At 34.5% G+C, this 13778-nt stretch overlaps 1 protein-coding gene across 2 annotated transcripts in view; it reads right to left on the reverse strand.

Moving 5' to 3' along the window:
* The window catches only part of LOC107686620 (palmitoyltransferase ZDHHC7-like), a 10124-nt gene extending 3362 nt beyond the window's left edge, over window positions 1–6762 (reverse strand). Inside the window, exons 1-7 of one of the 2 annotated variants that reach the window (XM_016483678.1) lie at window positions 6588–6762; window positions 5181–5257; window positions 3199–3492; window positions 2987–3111; window positions 1930–2026; window positions 1531–1612; window positions 765–895 (exon numbers count right to left, since the gene is read on the reverse strand). In XM_016483678.1, coding sequence (XP_016339164.1) covers window positions 765–895; window positions 1531–1612; window positions 1930–2026; window positions 2987–3111; window positions 3199–3486 — 723 coding nt within the window. In that variant the 5' untranslated portion in view covers window positions 3487–3492; window positions 5181–5257; window positions 6588–6762. Of the gene's footprint in view, window positions 1–764; window positions 896–1530; window positions 1613–1929; window positions 2027–2986; window positions 3112–3198; window positions 3493–5100; window positions 5127–5180; window positions 5258–6587 lie in introns of those variants that run through there. The other variant, XM_016483679.1, reaches the window with a different exon arrangement.
* Between the last annotated feature and the right edge of the window lie 7016 nt (window positions 6763–13778).

A 13778-nucleotide genomic window follows, 5' to 3' on the forward strand; every position in this document is an offset into this window, starting at 1 on the left:
TGTGGATCACCGGATCGGCTTTCACCGTGGACGAAGTGGAGTCCAGCCCGGGGTCGTCACGTGGTTGCCGCAAGTCCGCCGGCCGCGCCGTTCTCAAGCCCACCCGCCTCCACTCACTCTAGCCTGCCGTGTGTTTCGTTGTGAAAGCGAAACTACTTTGTTTGGTCTTCCTTTGTCATTTCTCCGATCACAAATGCAGACATGGTTTTATGTTTACGCGATGCAACGCGTAAAAAGACAGTATAAGTCATTATAATCCGTAATTATGTCCCCACTGGATGCAACAAATGCCTCGTTTATAATGGGTTTTAATGTTTTTGTCTCGTCGCTCTGGCCGGGACACGGCATCACAATATGGTAAGGGGCGTAACATTTCTGTCACACGCTTGAGGTATTCGGCCAATCACAATGCACTGGATAGCTGGCCAATCAGAGCACACCTCGCTTTTCAGAACGTAAAAATCAACGTGTTTCAGAAAGGCGGGGCATAAAGGAGAAACAATAATGTACAGTATGTGGAAAATAATGTTTTTTTAACCTTAAACCGCATAAACAAATTTCATTACACCAAATACACAAAATAATGTTCTTTTTAGCAACATCATATGACCCCTTTAATATAAATAATTCTGCAGGGTTCTTCTTTCTATAATTATAATACACTGTAATAAATAATAAAACAAACATGGCTGTTAAGTTCAGTTCCATCAGAAGTAATGGTAGTAGTAACCAGGACTTCTGGAGGTTTGTGGAAGTCAATTTACCGTCTCATCATTACAGATGGAGTGAATCTGAGTGCCGAACATGACAGCAGTGAAGGTGAGAAACAGCAGTGCTTCCAGACACAGGAAAATCAGCAGCATCACTGCCACAGGTGGGGAGAAATCACTACACTCTACAGAACAGAGGAGAACAACACGGATGAGATGATGCTGTCAAAACCAATGCTGGACATCAAATTCCCAAGTGCTTTGTATGAGTAAAAGAACAGTAGTACAGATTACAAAAAAAAAAAAACTTTTATTCTAGTTTTTAAAAAATTCTTTTATTCTAGTGGAAAGAAAATGAAAACAAACTATTAAAAATGTAAAATGATCAAATACATTCTTAGTGACACAATTTATTTATTTTTTTTAAGTACATACTGTAGATACTGTTTGTACACACAAATAAAAAGCCAATTAGAAAAAAAAAACAATATAGATTCTTAGTGACAAAGGATGTCAATTTGAAAAAATGTATACATTTTAAATATTAATTTGATAAAATCTATTATTAATTTAATTATGAATACATTTATTGTAAATATATAAGGAAAATAAAATGTCTAAACTGTAATATTATAGACAACATATATTAAGCCAAAATTATGACAAAGTGTTTTCTTGAGCTTAAAGTGGCTTATCAGAGCAAAAGAAGCCTACAATGACACAGCACGCTGAATGTCAAAGTCTTGCACTTGACTTCTTATGACATGATATCATCTGTCCTCCAGTAATGGATCGACAATCTCAAATGTCTATTACCCACCATTCCACTGGACTTTAATACAGGTGAAGAAGTGGAAACCGCTGAGACACAGCGCATGCAAAGAAATGGAGGCTATGTACATCTGAGAAGGAAAAAAAGCCAAATATTAATCAAAATTCAACACTTTCAATGTAAAATGCTTTTGATAAAATCCTCTAAATATTGTTGTACACTGATGCCTGAGACGTTTATCAGAGGAAAGGTCACTGATTAAGGACATTAAAGCAATACAGAGTATAAATGGAAACCTTATGTGGTCGCAGCTCATGCAAACAGATGTTAGAGCCGAAATCACCCATTTCATAATCATATTTTCTCTAAAACTAAGGCAAAAGAAGGTCAGCAATTCCACCATGAAAATATTGTAAAAGAAGAGACAGCAGTATCAGACACACTCACAGTGAAGAGGACAAAGAATCGCTGATTGTTCTCGCCCACACAGTTGTTGACCCAAGGACAGTGGTGATCCATCTTCCTGATGCATCTCTTACAGATACTACAACAAACAAAACAGGAGAAAAGACCATACCAGTTATAAAACAAGACGAGAAACGTCTAGAAGTCACTGATGCTTGGCCTTTAAATACAAATGACTTGATTTAAAGGGGATATGCAAGGCAAAATAGGATTTTTCTGGCTCTTTTGGAACTACTTCCTCCCTAGTCAACAATACACTACTAGATTTTTTAAAATGGAATATTTCTATTCATCAAGGAGGCATTCAATTAATCAGAAGTGACAGTACAGACATTTACAATGTTTCAAAAGACTTCTATTTTAATTAAATGCTGTTCTTTTGAACTTTCTATTCGTTAAACAATCCTAAAAAAATGATCACAGTTTCCCAACTGTTTTCAACACTGCTAATAATAGGAAATGTTTTTTTTCAGTAGCAAATCAGGATATTAGAATAATCATGTGACGACATCTGAAGACTGGAGTAATGATGCTGAAAATTCAGCTTTGCATCACAGAAATAAATTATATTTTAAAATATATTCAAATAGAAAAAAGTTACTTTAAATTGCAATCATATTTCATAATTATAAATGTATTTTTAATCAAATAAATGCAACCTTGGTGAGCATAAAAGAATTTTGGAATGGTAGCGTATATTCAAACTAAACTGCAAAAATGGCTTCTTCAGTTTAAGTTATGATGTCACAACCATGAACACATTAAAATATGACAAATCATGTTCACATATCAATGCCTATGTGGTATTCAGCAACTTGAAAGGGAGGATTTTATTCTTTCCAAATGTAAAAAGATCAGCCAATCATAACATAATCCTGTAAAAAGTGTCAAAAAGAGGGTGGAAAATTTACATAAATGTACTGTTTTTGGTGCTAGAAACCTAGCCTGACATTTTAAGACAGGAAAAATTCTACAAAAGTGTAGAATGTGACCATGTACAGATACAAATAATGAGTCATTTATCAGATGTTGGTCATGCCTGCAATGGTGTGCCCTCTCTGGTTTAATGCTGCAGCATTTTGGACACTTGTAGATGACCTCTCCTGGCTTCAGCTGCAGACTCTCCATGTATTCTTTAGTGGCGTTACCTTTGGGAACAGCTCCCTGATAAACACAGCACACCTCACATCAATAACACCCATCATAAAATGTTCATTACCGCATTTAATCAAAATAACAGTCCTCTCTTACCGGATCCGTCAGCATGGTTCGCAGGTGTGACGTCAGCGCCAGCACAGCCAGGAAGTTAAACGCCACACCGTTGATGAGAGAGTACCAGAAGCTTTTGGAGGGGAGCAACATGACAAAGTTTACCACGAATTCTGCGTACATAACCAGAAACCAGGTCATGAAGGCGCACACCATCCCGCAGCTGTCCTGGATGAACCAGATGCGGCTAGCCGCCACCTCTTCCTCTCCTCCGCTGAGCAGGGGCTGGTGTTGCTCCACATCCCTCAACCGGTGTCCTGAAGACTGCATTCTCACCTGCAAAGAGAGAGAGAGGGGTGAGCAGGACGAGCAAGACTCCCATTGGCTCACAATTCCAGCCAGACATAACTGATTCACATGCTTATTAATAATGTTACTGTATAGATAAAGAAGATGCATTGGAAAGCAATACAACATGTGCATGGCACTACAGTGAAAAAAATAGTGTAGAAACAATTTTGTCATTGCTAGTAAATCTCACAATTACAAATGGCAAGTTACATATAAAATCATTTTTAAGTAGAAGAACTGAAACGTTTTCTTGTAAAACATACTCCAATAATCTTAGTTTACAACTTAAAAAAAATTTTTTTTTTTACACTGTAGCAACACCAAGGCAATGGGTTTGATTCCCAGGGAATGGATGAGCTGATATAATTGATATCCTTCAATGCAATTTAAGTCACTTTTGATAAAAGCATCTGCCAAATGCATAAACATAAATGTCACTATTTACTACGGTGAGTATTGCATTTACTTCAGCTCATTTTGAGAGTTCGACGGTGCTACAGACATAAAATTATAACCTCAAATTGTGTCTTAAGGAAAGAGGAGTTATTACTTTTTCAAATGATTGAATGTACATTTTTATGACAAATTAAAAAATGGGTTCAAAAATCCCATCAACTTCTATTTAAGGAAAGCCATATATATATAGACCAGAATAGCGCAGTGACTTGAGGTGGGCTCTGACTTGAGTTGGTAAGCAATCCTATTTAATATTTTGAATTAGATTTATTATTGTATTTTCTTTTTCTTTTCAATTTAATTTAAGATAAAGTTTAAGTAAATTGTTTCAGTACATCAAGTTATACTGCTCTGGCAAAAAAAAATTAAAAAAAAAATATATATATATTTTATTTATTTTAAGCAACAAAAATGTTTTTTATGGTTTTAGTTTAAGTTAACTATAATAACCTTGTATCACAATTATTTCTGAAAGATCGTGTGACACTGAAGACTGGGGTAATGATGCTGAAAATTCAGCTTTGCATCAGGAATAAATTACATTTTAAAATATATTCAAATAAAATAACAAAACTGTTGTAATTATATTTCACAATTTTGCTGTATTTTTCATCAAATAATCACAGCCTTGGTGAGCAACAGAGACTTTTGAATAGAAGTACACTTTGAATCAAGCATGCACTTCTATCTAAATAATATAATAACCCACTAAATATTTTAAATTCCCATATCCAACCACTAGAAACAGACACAAATACAGTGAAAGTCCAAATCTAAGAAGCCTCATATTTTTGTAATTAAAATTTCAGTGTGTAAAAGGCTCGGGAGGGTGCCAGCTTCAAAACGAAGCTCTCTTATAATGCTGTGGTAACCATTTATTATCCTGGTATCACTGAAACTTCACTGGTGTCTTTAGTTAAAGAAACAAGGAAGACGTTTCCATCTTCAGCTTGGGCTGAAACTTAGCATCTCATTTACATAAAACACTTTTGAGATGCAAATCGCTTACAAAACAAAAGGCCAAACAGCCTAAAAGTAAGATGTGAATGGTCAGTGCCAAAAATGACAATGTAAACTCATTCCGAAGCAGAAAACAGACTTAAAAATATTGTGAGATTCTTTACAGTAGATGCTCACCTGCACATATTTGCTTTTCTGACAAACTGAAGTTTGTTACTTAGTGTGAGGGGTTTGTTCAAGCGATGCAAATGACTCACCACACAGAGCGTCCCTCACAATGACATCCTCTTGAACCCTGTTGGGTTTGAACTCAAAGGCATCCACAGTCTGGACCCTGTAGAGGACACACACAGAAACCGAGAATCATGGGATAAGTGATTATACCTACGGCAAGAAATGAAAGTGTGTCAGTAAGCGGGGCAATGCAGACAGAGCCTTATTTTCAGCCTTACACATAATTAGCCTTCATCTCTAATAATCGTTTAAATATATATATTTAAACAAGCTCTGTATTTTACAAAGTCAAATCTGCAACCTAAAATAACACACAGGCTCAACTATATGTCATGGTTTAATAGACTAATAGTCTATTTATATTTTCTAATAATGTCCCTAACTAATTCTGAACATTTCTTGCAAATAACTTTCTATGGCTATATTCATTTAAATGTTGTCTTGGTGAAGTCAAACATAATTACAATTTGTTTTGTTTAGTGACTTTTAACACTAGGTTACGCAATGTCTCGCACTTACAATTAGAAAAATACTGCATTTAACCAAGGGTCATGAAATATATGTTGCGCTTATACTGAATCCTTCTGTGTTAAATGAATATAGACAACACCAATGGTTGAGTAAATGGAAAATGAAGGTTTATATAAGAACAAACTTGTTATTGACTGAAAAAAAATCTTGACATTCATCCCAGATTTTGTGTTCCAAGGACAAAGTAATATAAGGGTGTGTAAATCATGACTTAATATTCATTTTCAGGTAAACTCTCCTTTTAAGTCCTTCCTAAGTAAAGCTACTTTGAAAAGATGCTTATTTAAGAGCCTATCATCTGATAAATAAACCTCAGTTTCAATTACCACCTCTTTGACAGATCAGATCAATAAAAACCCAAAGTTTCCCTCAGTCAGATGTGACTAACTAAATAAAAAACCTGCCCTGATATCAAAAGATTCGTGTTTGAAAGCCCAAAACAGTAATAAACGTTACAATATAAAAACAAAAACTCTCTCATTCACACACAAGCAACTGAAAGTGACACTGGCCTGTTACAAGGAAATGTGTTTTGGTTTGAGATATTTCAGGGGAGCTAAAAATAATAACAGGCACAAAATCAGCGTGTATACTGTGATTACTTGTTGTTATTTTGTAAACCTCCATAGCAACCATCATAACAACACACCTATATATTTGTTTATTTCTCTTTAAGATTAATCTCCCGTCACACCCTTCATCTAATTCATCGTTTGGTTATAATATTGTCAATCTGCCTTAATTATAACTAATATATTGGCAATAAACTCTTTAATTATTCTGACAGTCTCGTTATAAAGCAGTAAAACACATTTAAATCGGCTGATAAATCGCAGCCATACACACATCATCACGATTCACTTTCCTTATCGAAATGCTGAGCTTTTTCTTTCGCTTACCGCCTCCGAAATCAGATTTTATCCACCAGTTGTGATTCTCAGATGAGCGATGGGCAGATATAAATAGATCATTTCATTTCTCAAGCTGTTTAAAGGGTTTCATAGGTGAGAAATGATGAGGGTCACAGACACTTCCGGGGTCCAGTGCGATCATTTCTGCTGCTTCTGCTGTCTGATGAGTGACAGGCCTGAACACACGCCGCCTCGCCGCTGACCCCTACCGGCGAATCCGGAGCGCTGCAGCGCGCAGGGAGCCTCCTAATTTAATAAGGACCTCCAGGGAGGTTTCCGGTGCCCTCTGCTCACTTCCTGTCTCAGTGGCAATTCTACGATTTATTTATTTATTTTTTTAAAGAGAAGGGCCTCAAAGGGGACAAATGTGCAGAGGACCAAATTAATATAATGTGTTGTAACGTGGATTCAACACTTCATATATGTTACTTGCTTTGTAATTTAAGACAAGGTGACATTTTCAACTATATGAAATTCTGTAATACATTTAATACGATAGTCTGCCACTGGTTAACAATTAGTTAAAGGCTAATTATTATTTCAGCATTGCTTTTCATGGGACCAAATTGGTCAAAATGAGCAGCAATATAATATTGTTTGAATTATTCTGACCTAATTTGAATTCCAGTATATATATTTGACCTTTTTTGAAATCCATATACATAAATGTGTGTGTATATATACACACACACACACACACACACACACACACACACACACACAGTATCAAAGATCCATTGGTCAGAATCAAAATCCAAGCAGGCTAAAAGATTAAAAAAAAGTTAGAATTTTGATTACATAAGCAGTTTCAGTTACAAAGTAAACAAGCCAAATTACACTTTATATATCAATTTCAAATGCAACACTGTTGAACTTAACTGACATGTGTCGTGATTCGTGAAAACTGACATGTCAAATAAATAAGTTTAAAAAGACTTATAGACTGGAAATTGAGACAATTGTGCAAAATTGGGTGCTTTACAGTTATCAAAATGCTTTACAGTTATCAAAGCTTAATTGTAAAATATTATTTAAATTAAAAAAATGCATTTAAAATGCAAATGTACATTTATGCAGGAACATAAGCAATTTACGGCCAGAATTATTAGTAATTTACAAATATTGTCCCAAATGTAAGTTTTTGTGTGTTTGGTTCGGTTTTTTACTTTTTAAAGCATGTTTTTGGATATATACTTTTAATTAAATAAACTTTTGACATAGCATTCACATTTCGCCTCTAATCTGTACTTGTAACACTTGGTAATAGGCTTACTCACAAAGAGCTATGGGTGAATTGACTTGATTCACTACTCGGTGGCGCTACAGATCTCCATCTCATGCTCCTTCCCTTTGTTTGTCGAAGTGAAAAGTCACTGCATTGACAGAAATATATCCAAGCATACCCCATGTGTAATTTAAATAATGACTTCTCAGACTCATTCGAGTATCGAAGATCATCTTGAATCACAGTGAATCATAACCTCATCAAGATATCATGTAATGGTGATGGGTATGATTATGATGCTTCGTGATCTTTCCTCTTCATGTCCTTTATAGCCTCTTGGTGCTTTTAATGCTTCATCAGGCTTATCACTAGTGTCCTTCTATGAATATTTCCCTTAAACCGTTTCCTCTTCCACCCCTAAACTGTGTGGCCCAACAGTTATATAAATAAATAAAAGTCAACATCCACGCGCTGGCAGAAGCTAAAGCAGATTAAAGGCTGAAGCGTGCGAGCAGGACAGGAGCTCTCTCCGTTACCCAGACTGCACCTCTGCTCAGGAACACTCAGGCCGCGTCTGACAGCGTCTGTATGAGCAACAGCTGGGCTTAACACAACATCATCCTCAGTGCATTTCAAATCAGAGGAGAGCTCATCCAGCTCACAGACATGCACCTACTCAAACACACCCCATATATTAACAATATCACTCTGGGATTTATGCAAAAGTTTATCATGGTTCTATCAATAATCTTATGAAACCTGACCAGAACATCACTCAGACTAAAATCAAGTCCAGTCCAAATCATAATTCAGCCTAAAATCAAAAGAATGATTATTATATTATATTATATTATTATATTATATTTCACAGTCTTGTAACTGTAATGTAAATAATATTTTAATAATAAATAAACAATACTTCTAAGTTTAGATAGGCTATAAGTATTTATACATGGTAGTAGTAGTATGCCTTTAATTTATACTGCTTTATTAATAAATCATCATATGAAAGTAATTTCTATTGAAGCTATAAAACTCTCAAATAAAACATCCTTATTAGAATTTACAAAATTTACATAATTTATATTGTATACAAAGTATTTCTTTTGTAAAAATGTAAAACAAAAGAAAACAACAACAGTATTTTAATAATAATTAAACAATACTTATTTCAGAAGTATATGTACATGATGGTATTGTTGTACAGCCTCTAATTTATACAGATTTTGTTTTTAAAAAGTCGTCATATTAAAGTAATGTCTTTACAGTAATTACAATCTAAAACATTCTGAAATAAAACACACTTATTAGAACTTCTATTCTATTCTATACAAAATCTTGCTAATGTAATGTAAAAAATAACATTTTAATAAATGTTTAAAATGCTTATTTAAATAGTAAAGTATGATGGTCATGTTTGTTGTAAAGCCTTTAATTTATAACGATTTTAAATTATTTTTTTGTATTTTTAAATGATCATATTGAAGTAATTTCTTTAGAGGAGTAATTACAAACCTATAACTCTCAAATAAAACATTCTTATCAGAATTTGTATATTATATTATACTTATATACTTATATCTTGTTATAAATAAAACATCCATATTAGAATTGAAGTGATTGTTGTGAAAATAATGTTACAATCAAATATACAGTATAGGCTATGTTTGCATGTGTGTGTGTGTATTTGGATCCGATCAAAGGTCATTTCAGTTTTAAACGATAAAATCTTGTGAAGTGTGAAATTAACGGCACGTCATAATTCTCTTCATCTTGCTCTTTTGTTTCATGCTGCTTGTAGTATGCAAAGTGCATTGAAGTGATAATGATTTTGTCAGCTGGCCAAACTGAAGCAGCAGTGAGCAGTGAGTGCTTCGGCTCATAATGACTCAGATACAGCAAGCGTGGCAGGTGGCAGAGCTGTAACAGTCTGCGCAAAACATCTTTGACTAAACCTGAATTATTGAACATCCCACTAATGCCACAAGCCCCTCCGCATGAAAAACCTGGGTTTTAGAAGAACGAGTCAGAGCTAATTATTTTTTTTTAAAAGCCTTTTTTAAACCTCTCAAAAATGGCCTCAGTGGACAAAACTAATTCTCTGTGCACAGAACTGAACGTGCATGCAGAAACAAAAGTGCACAAGATTCAGGTCCAGCAGTTTTGCCCTGTTTTTTTCTTTCATGTAATGAGATGCTTGCCATTTTTGCTGTGAATAATTTGAGTGACAGTTCTTGAGTAATATGACACTTACATCATGTTTCCCTCTGAATTAATATTTCAGTTTTTGTTATGGTCTCTCAAACTACTAGGTTGAGTATGTACACTGTTTTTACAACCAAACATGGTTTAAGTTTTTATATTGTAAATCAGCAAACAGCAAAGATAATGTGTTTCAAACCAAAATTATGTTAACTGACAATTGACCAAACTCATTTTAGATTCATACTTATCATATCAAACATTAAAGGCTTTATAAATTTGTATTCAAATGTATGTATTTTGTATTTAATAAACCTTCATCTTATGGCCCACATGGCAGAGGCCTATATTTCCCACAATGCATTAATTTACCCCAAAGCAACTCTTCAAACAACAACATTAAAACATGAGGAAACACTGAGGAAAATCTATCTGTCATGACTAAATGAACACTTCCAGATGTGGATACGGGATATCATTGCTCTTGCTGACTTGAAGAATATTAAGATAAACACTTTTTCTGGAAACTTAAACATTTACAACGTGTTCTAACCTGACGCGATGCAACGCGACGAGAGACAGGACCGGATTGTCTTTATGACAATGATAGTATCAGGTACTGACTATGTGCTTTATTTATTGTTAAAACCGTATCTAATGTGACTTTAAATATCATTTTGCATAACCTTTATAGTTACACTGAAAGCAACAATGGATACTAGGCCTCAGATCGTTAATGAATGGAAACATGAACGGTGACTATGAACTCAGTGTGAACAACCAATGTATTCCGTTACAACGATTGCATCAGTCACTCAGTAACTGTTATATTTATTTATTTATTTTTATTTAAATAATGTTTAGCAGAGCCATAGAGAGATAGAGAGAGAGAGCTGCGACAACGGAAGTTCGAAATGCTCGATCGTCACGTGATTCACGTAGACCTCAAATAGTCCGAGGAAGTTCATAGCGGGCAATCAGTGTTGTTTTTAAAGGGGTCATATGATGCGATTTCAATTTTTCCTTTCTCTTTGTAGTGTTACAAGCTCTTGGTGCATAAAGAAGATCTGTAAAGTTGCAAAGACTAAAGTCTCAAATCCAAAGAGATATTCTTTATAAAAGTTCAGAGTCAGCCACACCTACCTAAAACGGCTCGTTCTAACACACCCCCACATGTCTACCTCACTATGTGGGAAGATTAATGTTCTTTTTAGCAGCAACATATGACCCCTTTAAAAGATAAAATCTGCTAATATTTGAGGATTAATGTGGTCAGCTATCTATATGTCTATATGATATGTGTGTGTGTGTGTGTTCTTACAACTTGTATGTAATCTTAATGTTCATTTTCGTTTTACTAATCTCATGGTAAATGTTAAGTTTGTTGTCTTAGAAAATTCATTCCAAATAAGTGAAGATATGTTAAGATTAAGTGAAAATGAATCTTGTTTAATGTTTTTGATTCTTGTGCACCCCTCAGTTATTAATATATAAAAATATATTTGTAGTATATTCAAATTTAAAACAACTTCAAACATTTTGCACCTTTAATCATATATTTTTATGTTGACTTTTGTTATGCTCTTATTTACAGCAATCGATTTATACATTTATAATAAACTATAAAGCATCTCTACGAGCAACTTCCGGGAAATATTGAGCGGCTCCACGACGGAGTTGTCGCAACTCTCTCTCGCAATTCAATTCAATTCAATTCAATTCTCTCTCTCTCTCTCTCTACGGCTCTGTTGCGAGTGCAGTGCGCTTGCAAAGAGACTCCGCCCACACGCTGTTCTGATTGGCTGTAATTTTTTGATTGATTTTGTATCTTATTTTGTATAAAATAATAAAAAATAGTATGTAAAACCCGGTTAAAAAGTCTGATTTTTATTTTTTATTCTGTAATGGAAAAAAAAATTGAGATGTAAACTCAGAATGCAGAGAGGAAAAGTCAAAATTGCATTTACATTTACATTTAGACATTTAGCAGACGCTTTTATCCAAAGCGACTTACAAATGAGGACAATGGAAGCAATCAAAATCAACAAAAGAGCAATAATATACAAGTGCTATAACAAGTCTCAGTTAGCTTAATGCAGTACACGTAGCAAGGTTTTTTTGTTTTGTTTTTGCAAGATGTAAACTCTGAATTTTGAGAAAGAAAGTCTGATTTCTGTGTCGCAATTCTGACCTTTTTTCAGAATTATGAAAAAAAAGTCAGAATCGTAAGCCATAAACACAGAGTTCTAAGAAAAATGTCTGAACTGTAAGATAAAAAGTCACAGTTATGCTGGAAATGGGCATCATGGACATTTTGCATCTGGTGTGAACAAACAAATTGCTTGTTGCTGGAATCTTATTGCATCACATTTGGTTAGTGCACAGTGTTAGATATGTTTTCTAAACTCTCTCTCAAAAAATAGTTCAAAATCTGGGAGGCACCTTATCAAAAATTACTAATGTATGTAGGCCTACTATTCAGGTACTAATATGCCCCATCTTTTATGAGTGTAAGTACAGCTTGTTCTTGGAATCTTTTGTCATGTGACTGGAATGACGCAGGATACAACCATATCCGTTTGTTGCAAGACGAACATTGGATAGTATGGAATGAGGCAAGAGGAGCCTTTTCACTCTCACCTCAAGTTCTCAGCTATCTGTGGGTGCAGATGAGATCGGATTAGTGCTAAAACTGGCAGATGCTTCGTCTCCCATCCAGATGATCCCTTTTAGTGAAGAGATGTCATGGCTCATAATGCAACTGCAGGTGGCATCAAGGTCATCTGTGAGAGGCTCAGCAGATTTATGTTAAAGTATAAGTTAGAGTATGAATATAAGGGGGTATGTATAGTAAAGGGTATGTGCAAACAGACAAGAATAGATTAAAACAGCAAACGAGATTTACCTTGGGTTTAATAGCCATGATGAGGCTTGTCATTAAGACATCCACATTGCACTAGTATGGTGATGTGAATCTCCGGTTACATCAGGTCAGATATTGCGTGTAGGACTCTGCCAGGAACTACACAGTCTGTGAATCTCTGGAGTGTGGCATCAATAATTCAATAAAGAAGACAAGCACTCCTTTAACCGTTCTTTTTTGTCTGGCTGGTGTGCTGTTTTATTTTTTCTTCATATTCAGCCGATAAAACACTCATCTCTTTTTAAATGCACGCTCAAAAACTCCAAAAGGAACTCTAAATATTCACTGCAGCCTATGTGGATATCTAGAGGAAGAAGCACAGAACAGAATATTTAAGCACTTTATGGACAAAGTTCTGTGCATAGTATGTGACTTTTCTGTATGCATGAAATATTCGTAAGAACTACTGCATTGGAGATGCAGAATCAATGCAGCTTGACTTTTCATTTCCATTTCCCACAATGTAATCAACTTGACATTTCCATGTAACAAATTAATTAGAATTCATATCAGCCATGATTTTTAATATCCCCTCAGTGGAGTGCTTGGAGTTCACACCAAATTGATAAAAATCTATATATCTATTTCAAATTTGTATTTTTACTTCCAAGATGCTTATGCTGCATAATGCATTCTATTAAACATAAAAAAAAAAACGAACATTTAATAATATTTTTATAATATTTAATATTTGTATGCAGTTTTTGTGCCCATACAGCAATATATAATGTATTGAAATATATCTTTAAATATATTTCAAAATATACAACAAAAAAAGTCTAAAATATTTGCTAAAAAATTTCAAAATATATTTTTGGTATTATTTTTT

The sequence above is a fragment of the Sinocyclocheilus anshuiensis genome, unplaced genomic scaffold (genome assembly GCF_001515605.1).
Source record: "Sinocyclocheilus anshuiensis isolate Anshui unplaced genomic scaffold, SAMN03320099.WGS_v1.1 scaffold733, whole genome shotgun sequence".
Taxonomy (NCBI): Eukaryota; Metazoa; Chordata; class Actinopteri; order Cypriniformes; family Cyprinidae; genus Sinocyclocheilus; species Sinocyclocheilus anshuiensis.